Consider the following 11,374-nt stretch of genomic DNA (forward strand, 5'->3'; position numbering starts at 1 on the left):
GGTCTCTCTTTTTTGGTTACTTAGCCTGAATGTTTCTAGTTGTGTCTCATCTAGACCTGTGATTTAGGCTTTGCCTCTAAGGTCTCTGAGGACATGAACTTGCTCTCTGTAGGTTACGAGATGATATGACTGTCTGTGTTGCGGATTTTGGCCTCTCTAAGAAGATTTACAGTGGTGATTACTACCGCCAAGGCCGCATTGCTAAGATGCCTGTGAAATGGATCGCCATAGAGAGTCTTGCAGACAGAGTCTACACAAGTAAAAGTGATGTGGTATGTGCAGAGCTTTGATTCGGAGCCCTACATTGCAAAGATGAAGGCGCATAGGAAGAAGGGACTTAAGCTGGTATTGCAAGACATTTTACTCTTTGATAAACTGAGAATTGGGAGCATGTTCACACCCTTTATTTATCACCAGATTCTTTAATTCAGGTAGAACACTAGAGTCTGCTAAAGTAGCTTGACATTCAGAAGATGTTTTTTGCATAGGCCTTTAATTTATCCCCATCTTTTTTGGGGGGCTACAATATAGTGACTTGTTGCCTACAACTAAGACATTCACATTAAATTTAATGAGTTCATCCAATGACTCTTTGTAACCAAGACACTATATAAAAGATGCTGCAGAGATTGGGGAAAAGAAGACACTCGACAGCAGGAGGGAAGGGAGCATTACAAAGAGCATTGACACACAGAGAGAAGGCTGTATCCACCTTGGTCAGATTCCCGGGAACAGCCTCAGTATAACCAGGGAAGCGTGGCTCTCTGACCCCTCTTATTGCCGCATCGGGAAAGTAGCATGTGTCACCCATAATTGTCAGCTTTGTGCACCATCATCAGACTTTAAGGAAATGACCTTTCTAAATGAAAAAGTCCATTCAGGCTTTCTGAAAAGGCTTGCATCCTAACTTGTTGTTGCTTTGTTCTCAGTGGGCCTTTGGCGTAACCATGTGGGAAATAGCAACACGCGGAATGACTCCATACCCTGGAGTCCAGAACCACGAAATGTATGACTATCTTCTCCATGGCCACAGGCTGAAGCAGCCCGAGGACTGCCTGGATGAACTGTGAGTGAGCTTCTCCATGTCACTGGGTGCTCTGCACAAACCTGGGGACACACGGCCTCAGCTCAGTGGGAGGGGTCACTCTTAGCCAGTATGTGGAAGATGGCATGCAGACACCCCAGGCCAGAAGCCTCTCTTGGTGTGGCAGATGGTGTGTGCACATCTCCAGTGAGCCTTCATGTGTTCTCAAGTTCTGGAAGCACCTCTGGGAGATCTGTCCTATAGACAAATAGGTAGGCTTTATCCTACATGAGGGACTTGAATGATTATATAACTGATTCCTCATCCCTGTGCAGAGGTTGTGACTCTGTTGGTACAAAGTGGGCCTAGATGTGTATTTTAAAACTCCCCCTGGGAGACTGTGTGCTTAGCCAGGCGTGAGAGCCCCCATCTCCAAGTGTGCAGGACCACACTGCACACCTGTCCCAGCAGGCCCTCTCTCTTAAGGGTGGGCAGTCTAGAAAAAAGCCTGAGACTTGCAGCTAGGCACGCTGCTGCCTCCTAACCAGCCACGTGTGTGGGCAATCACAACTGACTTGAACTATTCATGCCTCATTATTAGCCACACACACACACACACACACACACACACACGCACACACACGTAGAGTCATCTATTCTTCAGAGAGGGATTGGGGAAAAAAGTTGAAGAAGAGAATGAGGGGGATCCCTGGGTGGCGCAGCGGTTTGGCGCCTGCCTTTGGCCCAGGGCGCGATCCTGGAGACCCGGGATCGAATCCCACGTCGGGCTCCCGGTGCATGGAGCCTGCTTCTCCCTCTGCCTGTGTCTCTGCCTCTCTCTCTCTCTCTCTCTGTGACTATCATAAATAAATAAAAATTAAAAAAAAAAAAGAAGAGAATGAGTGGAATGCTCAGCCTGCGGGATGTCCATAATGTATCAGTCATTGGTAGCATTATTATAGATTGATCTCTCCAAACACCAAACACAATTATTTTGCAAATAATTTCATGGGGCACTACCTCTAGCTTGGTGATTTGAACCTTCCTAATGGTGAGTTTCTTCCCAACATCACAGGGGTGGTGGACTTAGGGCATTTTCACCATATTTTAGCAAGAATGTTTCAGAATGGTGAGCCTGCATGACTGTCATGGAACACCATGATGGGGCACTGGTTGAGAAGGCATATGTGGGACACCCTCACACACACACACACACACACACACACACACACACACACACTGGCCCTGCTTCTACACAAGTGAAAAGGCTCAGGTCAGTCTGCATGCAGGCCTCCCAGATCCCGTCCAAGCCAAGCAGAAGGAACTTTTTTTTTTTTTTTCACAGATGCCCAGGGGGTCCCCACAAGGAAACTTTATTGATCAGAGCCTCACCCTGCCCGGTGGTGGTGGTGATGGTTGTTGTGGCTGTAAATATATAACATTGACAACAGACACAAAAAAACATAAGTCCATTAGGAATATCATGAAATCATAATTAAATTAGATTTGGGGTTTTATGGTAGTTTTAAAAGAGACCACATTAATGAAATGTTTGCTTCTGAAAATGAGGGAGCAGTTTCAACCAAATAATATTGAATAAACAGTTTTGTTGCCATTTATTTCTTAGCTTCTCTTGTGCTCCAGAAGAAGTTGGTATTTGCAGTGATTATCTGGGGTCTTAGCAAGGCCTAAGCTGTGTCACATGGTGGTTTTGAAACATTTCACATAGAGCCAAACAGGGAATGCTGAGTCGGTGAGAACTTTTAGGTGAAGGAGTCGTAGACTCTGCGTGTCAGGGAAGTCAGGCAAAGCAGATGGGTCCATGGTCCCCACGTTGCAAGCTTGCAAGGGTTCTGGTGAGCCAGACCCTCTTCCCAGGAACCCTCTGGCATCTGGATGCTAGAGAGCAAAATCTCCCAAGGCCTCTGTATTTGCATATCTGCATTTTTCTAAAAAAATGAAACAGATACTCCTAAGCTTCCCTTCTGTGTTTGTGGTCTAACTGTAGTTGAGATGAGTTCATTCTTGTGTTTAGTTGCCCCTTGGTCCTTTCAAACTCAATTCTAAGAATTATAACAATGTAAATAGCAGAGTACACTCTGTGCTTGCTCTCCGAGCCTGCCTTCTGAGGATCACCCCTACCTGTGACTGACCAGGCTGCAGGCCCTGCTCCCCATCACCCAAGAGGCCACTCTGTGTGATGTCCTTATCTCCTACGTGGGACATTGCCTTAGCTGAGCTCATGATGTCCTGGCTGCAGCCCTCAGAACATCTCCTACCCGCTGACCGCTATGGTTCATGGCATCTCTGCTGAGTGTGACAGTGTGACACCTGGGAGCCACCGTGCTCTTCCTTTATCCTGCTGAGTCCTATCAGCCATCAGATGTCCTTCAGAGCCCCCTCCCCTCCATTCCTACCCCTAATGCCTTCAAACCATGAAAGCCCAGGGCTGGACGGGGCCTGGGGCCATCTGCTTCCACTTCCTCATCACGTATGTGGAAACAGTGGCACAATGGCACACATATGGAAACAGTGATATCACAGTATACCTAAGCTGGTCAGGGTCATCATTGTTTCCCATGGAATAGTATGGGCCTACTATTCTCCTTACCCCCAGGCTCCTAATACATCCTTTGGCTGGCAACCAAAATGATCTTTCTGAAATTAGCCTATTCATGGGATACCCTAAACATAATCTTTCCATAGGACAAAAACCAAACCCATTGGGATCTGACCTGTGGCAGGCAGGCTGGCTGAATGGTTAAGAATGTGGACGGTGGTGCTAGGTGCTCCTTGCTTTAGGTCACAGCTTCGCTCTTGTCCTGGGGCCAAGTATCACCCTCTTAGTTCTGTTGTCTGTAAAATGGAGATAATGGTACCTGTGTGCTAGGGCATGCTGATGGAGCAAGCTACTATCTATACAGATCCTTCTCGTGATGGCCATAGGATAGTGAATGGAAAGAAAAGGTCAGAGATTATGATTCTTACTGAAGCAGGTAGAGGTCATGGATAAGAATGGGGGCTGTGGTGTTGGACAGACTTGAAGCTGCCACTGACCACGCAACATCAAGGAGTCTCTCTCCTTCCAAGCCTCAGTAGTCCCATCTGTGAATGGGAATGCATTTCTTCTCCACAGAGCTGCTGCTGATCGAGCAGCGTCAGATGACTGAGGCTCATTAGCCCTCCACACAGCTGGCACTTGCCAGAATGTTGTCCATGTCAGTGGCCCTGAAGCTGTGGCCACCCACACTCAAGTGCTCTCACTGCCCGAGCCTCACCGGCCACTGTCACAGCACTGCCCTCATGCCTCACACACCTGACCACCCCAACACCAACCTCCCAGGTTCTTTCATTGTGCTTCCTAGGGCCTGGAATGACAGCAGGTGAAGAGCCAGTCCTGACTCATATATCTGCTGCTCATCTGCTCCAAGGACCCCAGGTCACACCCACCTTCTCCCTCTCAGAAACCCTCCTTTACTTACTGATCCATCCCTCCACTTCTACCTGAGGCATCCAAGGACCTGAGCAGGAGGGAGATGGGAGTCACTGGTGGCTGAGTGGCACAGCGAGGATCAGACTCTGGCTCAGCCTGTAGAGACGTGTGCAGCTCATGTGATGCCTACCTTTCAAGCATCACTTCCCTGAATAGACTTGAAGCACTGTGCCCAGCCGTCTTCAGAGCCAGGGACAAAGCAGGTGCTTGACAAATATGGGTGAATTCATACACTTATAAATTTTGTAAATTTGTATGATTGCATCTTTTTAAACTCCTCTGTTAAGTAGTGGTAAACTATAGATAACAAAACCATTTTTAAGTATACAGTTCAGTAGTGCTAAGTGTATTCACTTTGTTGTCCAACCATCACTACTCTCCATCTCCAGGACTCTTTTTATCACATGAAACTGAAAATCTATACCCATGAAACAACTCCCCATTCTCCCCTGCCTTCAGCCCGTGGCAACTGATAGGATTATCTCTTTTATAAAAATCTCAACAGAAAATAAAAATGACCATTTACAAAGGAACTTCCAAACCTTTTTTTTTTCTTTCCACCCATAAAATTGAAATTACTAAACCTCACAGCCCCCCCCATTAATCTCCAGGCAAAGGCCTTCTTGTTTCTCTCCTTGGCCTGCTACTATGGCATCACCCTTTGGGGGAGCAGCTTAGACAACTACATGCTCACCTGTCTGTAAAAGCCATGTTCATATTTTTAAGTACATCACAAAGTACTGCAAGTGAAAAAAAAAGTTTCAAAGTGATATTTTGACTTTTTTTTTTTTTTGGCTAAAAAAATAATAGATTATTCAAATGCTTTCTCCTAAGACCTGGAAAAATTGATAGTAAGTTAAATAACACAGCACCTTGATGAAGAAATGGAAAGGAGAGTGTATCTCTAAGGACAGAATTCCTCAAAGCTCATTTCAGAGTACCAACAAACTAGGCTTTGTGGAGGAGAAAAAGGAAGTCATGCAAATTGATTTATACCATAAAAACTTTGAAAATGGAAACAAAAACTATTTGTCAAGTCTAAGTGGCCATCTGTTGAAGGTAAAACCAGGGAGAGTAAAAAGCACTCCGAAGCCTGATGTCCAAGTGAGAATCAGGATTATCAGAGAAGGGAATATGCCCCTACTGCTACCTCAATGTCTTCTGTTCCTGGCTGGCTCCTTGGTAGACAGAGTGCTTTGCAGATCTCCACCTCCCAGAAGCATGCACAAGTGTCCATAGAGACTGCAAGAGTAAACAAGTGAAAAGATATCATTATATCTCTACATAGATGAGATCTGTATGTGTGTGAACTACCACCTGCTGCTACAGTTAGCCAAAGTATCTACATCACGTGTTCAATGTAAACACGGGAGTCGCATATTTATATTCATAAAATTGCGTCTACTACGTGTGTGAGATGATTTAAATTTGGGTTGTTTTCTTATCAGCGACATGAATATCAATTTCTCAAAACAAGAAAGAATCAAAATAAAAGAATAGTATAATTTACTCTCCATCTCTGGCCAGTAGTTCATAATTCAGTCACCTCTTTGTTTTATTGCATTCATGTAAATGTCCCTCCATTGTAATTCTTAATTATATTAGACACTGGGAATGAAGAAGCTACCCAGAAGAGAGAGTTATCTATACAGAACACAGCAGAGGGGGTCATGAGCCCCTGGGAGTAAGAGCTGTCCAGTCGGAGGCTGGTTCACATACTGCCCACACAACCATGGCATCTGTGACATCCCTGAGCCCACTCTCATTTATATTGCAAAGTAACAATGATAGAGCTATTGAGATTAAATGTAGTGACACACACGGGGCACCTGGGTGGCTCAGTGGTTGAGCATCTGCCTTCGGCTCAGGTCGTGATCCTGGAGACCCAGGATCGAGTCCCACATCGGGCTCCCTGCATGGAGCCTGCTTCTCCCTCTGCCTGTGTCTCTGCCTCTCTGTGTGTGTGTGTGTGTGTGTGTGTGTGTCATGAATAAATAAATAAAATCTTAAAAAAAAAGTTAGATATAACTGCCACATATGTTCTGTATTCCTGGAGCCAGAGAATCCTATCACCTGCCTGTGGGACATTCATAAAATTTAAACAAATATTATCCACAAGGAAAACCTCAGTAATTCCCCAGAAGTAAAATTCCTGTGGATTAAAATGGGACAGAACCCAAGAATAGGTGAATACAAGGTACAGATTGCGCTAAGGACCCTGGATGCTGGGCCAGAAAATAACTCACTCCTCTGTTATTCTTGTAGGTATGAAATCATGCATTCTTGCTGGAGAGCTGAGCCCTTGGACCGACCTACCTTTTCAGTGTTGAGGCTGCAGCTAGAAAAATTCTTGGAAAGTTTGCCTGAAGTTCAGGACAAAGCTGATGTCATTTACATCAACACACAGTTTCCCGAGAGCTGTGAGGACCCTGGAGAGGGCCCCGCACTTGCTCAGCTAGACATGAACATCGATGTGGACTCTATCATCGGTTCTTGTGCTCCCAGCGCTGCCGTCAGTGTGGTCACGGCAGAGGTTCACGAGAATAGAGCTCACGAGGAGAGGTACATCCTGAACGGGGGCAATGAGGAATGGGGAGATCTGGCTTCTGCTGCTCCAGCAACAGGCACGACAGGAAAGAACTGTGTTTTACCAGAGGACAGACTTGTGAAGAATGGAGTCTCCTGGTCCCAATCAAGCACGCTGCCCTTGGGGAGCCCGTCACCAGATGGACTTCTATTTGCTGACGACTCCTCAGAAGACTCGGAAGTCCTCATATGAGGAGAGCCAAAAGAGACATTTGCAACTCAAGAAAATTCTGCTTTAGGAGAATCCCTATACACTCCATGTGTTTGGAACTTGTCTTCCTTACCAGTCAAGTGCCATGGCAATAAAGCACCAGGTGAATGTTGTCAAGTAAGTCATCATTAAAAATACATAATATATATTTATTTAAAAAGAAAATACATATATATGTATATGCTGGGAAGAGACAAAGATCTATTTTAATAAAACGTGACTTATTTCACTTGCTTACCTTGCAGACCTAAAATTTCAGCTTTAATGGCCTCATCTCTACAGCTGTTCCCTGATGTTAACATTTGCACAGTCAGTGTTATTTTTTTTAAGTTCTTTTCTTTTTTCATGACTATTAAGTGTAAAAATAATTTGCAAAATGAAATGCTATATTTGACTTTGCTTCTGGTCTTATGAAAGATCTGATAATATTACATGAATCATCTATTTGATAAGAATGATTTATTTAATATTTAAAGTTTTATAACTGATTAACTCTTTGATATGACTTCCTAATAAAATATGAAGGAGAAAGGATGGGTTGTACTTACTTGGAAAGATAGTGGTCACTGACCAGCAGCCTCTGTACCTTTGCAAATGAATTCCCTTATTGCCTGGCCCTCGATACAATCGTTTTGACCAATCTTAGCATTTTTCTAGAAGAGATGTGGAAAAAAAGCACTCCAGAATCTAAAGATGAAGAACAAAAAATATTGAAAAGTATGATTTGGGTGGATAGATTTAAAATAACTTGTAGAAGACAGTCTGGCAGGTGGAGTGCTTCTCTGCGTGGGAGTCACAACTTGCAGGAGATAGACATGGGTAGTGGGCATGGTACACCCTTGCTTACAACTCAGCACCTCTGAGTTCACATCCAGGCTCTGCTGCGTCTTGACAGCCATTGTTCTTGAGCACTTGCTATGCTTCAAGTACTTTCCCTGAACTGCCCTATTTAATCTGTATATCATTACCATGGGTACTAATGCCATCATCATGTATGGGCCAGGAAACCGAGGCTGGAGACTTTGAGTAACCTGCTGTAGCCCACAGCTAGAGAAAGGTGCAGCCAGAATTTCAGAACCAAGTAATCTAATTCTGGCTGGCTCTGCGTGTGATTTGGGGTTTGCTCCAGAGCCTCTCAACCTTTTAATTTTATCTAATAGACACATAGGAAATACTTACTATGTGGCTATGCACAGTACTCATTTCATCCCAGTAACAACCCCAGCAGGTAGGTATTGCTACTATTATCTCCACTTCACAGATGGGCAGGCTAAGGCAGAGACACCCTAACTTACTCTGCTGGTGAAAGCAGTAGACTGATGCAGTGTAAGCATTGATCCCTTGGGCCTCTTGCTCCTCACTTGGCGAGCAGCCTCACTCAAACTACCATAGCTTATGAAGATCAGCGTGTGTACTGGGCCCAGAGGTGAGGCCCCCAAGCCTGGGTCCTAGTCCTGGCTGGCTGCCAACTAGAAGCTCCAGTCTCCAACATGAGCCAACTTCACTGTTACCGTGAAATGCTTCATACAAGAAAGTTCTGGGGCTCCTGGTTGGCTTGTTGGTTAAGCATCTGCCTTCGGCTCAGATCATGAACCTAGGGTCCTGGGATCAAGTCCCACATCAAGCTCCCTGCTCAATGGGGAGCCTGCTTCTCCCTCGCCCTCTGCCCCTCCTACCTGCTCATGCTGTCTTGCACACACATGTGTGTGCACTCTCTCTCCCTCTCAAATAAATAAATAAAATCTTTAAAAATATTTTTAAAATAGTGAAAAAAAGTTCTGAGGGTTTGAAAAGGATCTGCACTGTTGTAGAAAATGCCAGCATCACATTTTAACATTTTATCAGTGAAAAGCAAAAAACAAAAACAAAACAAAACAAAAAAAAACACAAAAAGGCTGTTAGAACCTATAAAGATAATTTCTACTGTTAGAAATTTTGGAATGGTTGTTAAAAAAGTGAATAAAAAAATTTATATCACCTACTTGTGCAAAGTTTCTTATTGATGGAGACTATCAAGAATGTGAATAGTTCATCATTAAATTCTTGGTCAGGCACTGACCAGCTAGTTCAAGCAAGAAAACCCAATATAGAAAAGTAGGTTCACATCCATAAGATAAATAAGCAAATTGAAAAACTGTTATTTGGGGCACCTAGATTGCTCGGTCCATTAAGCATCTGCCTTCCTCTAAGATCATGATCCCAGGGTCCTAGGATCGAGCCCTGCATCAGGCTCTCTGTTTGGCAGGGAACCTGCTTCTCCCTCTCCCTGTCTGCAGCAATGCCTACTTGTGCGCTCTCTGTCAAATAAATAAAATCTTAAAAAAAAAAAAAGCATTGAAAAACCTGTTATTCAGATGTTTCATATAAATTTAATATGAAATATCTAAATTAATATACTTTGTGCTTTATATTTCTGGCTTTAACTGTACAGTATAAACAGATAATAAATAGCTCATTGAATGCCCACAGCCCCCAAATCCTGCCCAGTTGGCTCAGTATGTGCCATGTGGCCTGAAGAGGGCTGAGCAGCCTGGACCGGTTCTGCTACAGAAGAGTGTGGAGAAGTAAGCATGCTGAGGCTTCTGGCTTTTCTAGAGACATCAACACAGTAGAGAAACTCACTTGGTCTCCAACCCACCATAATGCACCGGGCTCTTGATTAAATGGAATGCCGGGGCAGTGCCTTCCCTTCCCTGCTTTCTTTTCTCAAGAGGTAAATGAAGCTGCACTGTCCTGTCATTATTCAGACACTTCAGATCTCCTCACTGAGAACTTTGGAACCACGGTGGTTCTTTTTAGCCACATTCGAATGTTTAGAAGTTCTGAAAGAACTAACTTTCAGAGGACCCAATCATTGGGAAACTCATACCATCTCCTGAGCCTGAACTGAAAAAGAGCCTTTTTAATTCTCTTTTGTAAAAATTCAAATTGCTTTTGTAAGGTGGCCCTTATAGGCAAAAAACGGGGGAGAGAAAACAAACAAACTGGGTTATTGTCTTCAGCTGGCTGGGACAGGGCTGGGAGGCCAAGAGGGCAAGAGAAATGACAAATACCAGAAATACTCATGACCTACAGGTTGGGACGAGCTCTGCCTCTGCCTCATGAGGGTTTTTCTTGCCCACCCCACCCCACTCCCTCCTTCCATTTCTTCCCTTCCTTTCCTAAGTAGAAAGGAGAAGTGAAGATCAGAGCCTCATGAGCTGGGTCACACAGCCAAGGGCAGAGGCTGGACAGGAACCAGTCTTGTGAGCACTCCTTGGGCAGTCTGGGCAGGTCACTCGGCTCCCCTGGAGCCCAAGTTTCCATAAGTGTACAGTAAAAATAGCAATCCCCTCTCCTGCAACCCCCTGGGTGGTTCCGTAGGAAGGGGAGGAGGCAAGGTCTTTGAAAGAGTTTTGTTTGTACTTAGTAGAGGCCTTTCCCGATTACAAGCTTCTCCTGGTTTCATTTTTTATGCAGTACAAACTCACCATTTGTCATATTAGAAATACTTTCCCTGACTTGTTATTAGCTCCCCCCAAAATAACACAAACTCACTCAAAAATAAAAGAATTTCATCATTGCCAGGGATACACACAGGTGAGGAAGTTGGCAGAGTGAAAGGAGCTGGGCCATCATCCTTCGACGCAGATGGCTCTTGGGCTCAGAGGCAGGCAACTCCCTATGCCCTGATGCCCAGAGGTTCCTCTCTTATCCATCTCATTCTGGAGTTTGGTTCTTACGAGCCTCAGTGCTCATCCATCTCCATAAATGGGTGACGGCAAGCAGTAGTGGCCTTGTCAACAAGATTCGGGGACCTGAGGTGGGTCCAAGTGCCGTCCAGGGTTGGGGAAACTCTCCCTTTGCCTCCATGACCCCAGACCAAGCAGAAGTTACTGCTCAGGAAACAGGCCAAACCACAGTTTCTTATCTTGCAAGTCAGATTGACTGTGGCCAGACTAATCCTGACTCATGAAAGTTAAGACCTTTTTGACTTCTCCTGGTCAATGGCAAAAACAAGTGGGAACTTCTGCTGAGTCAGTGGGAAAATAAATGACCCAAAAATAAACCAGCTATGACA

General features: G+C 44.7%; 1 protein-coding gene across 1 annotated transcript in view; it reads left to right on the forward strand.

The window, feature by feature from the left end:
* Window positions 1-7,848, forward strand: part of MERTK (MER proto-oncogene, tyrosine kinase) — a 114,666-nt gene extending 106,818 nt beyond the window's left edge. The window contains exons 17-19 of the mRNA XM_055327181.1: window positions 113-272; window positions 930-1,066; window positions 6,783-7,848. Coding sequence (XP_055183156.1) covers window positions 113-272; window positions 930-1,066; window positions 6,783-7,296 — 811 coding nt within the window. The 3' untranslated portion in view covers window positions 7,297-7,848. The remainder of the gene's footprint in view (window positions 1-112; window positions 273-929; window positions 1,067-6,782) is intronic.
* The last annotated feature ends 3,526 nt before the right edge of the window (window positions 7,849-11,374 follow it).

The sequence above is a fragment of the Nyctereutes procyonoides genome, unplaced genomic scaffold, assembly GCF_905146905.1.
Source record: "Nyctereutes procyonoides isolate TBG_1078 unplaced genomic scaffold, NYPRO_anot_genome, whole genome shotgun sequence".
In the NCBI taxonomy this organism is placed as follows: domain Eukaryota; kingdom Metazoa; phylum Chordata; class Mammalia; order Carnivora; family Canidae; genus Nyctereutes; species Nyctereutes procyonoides.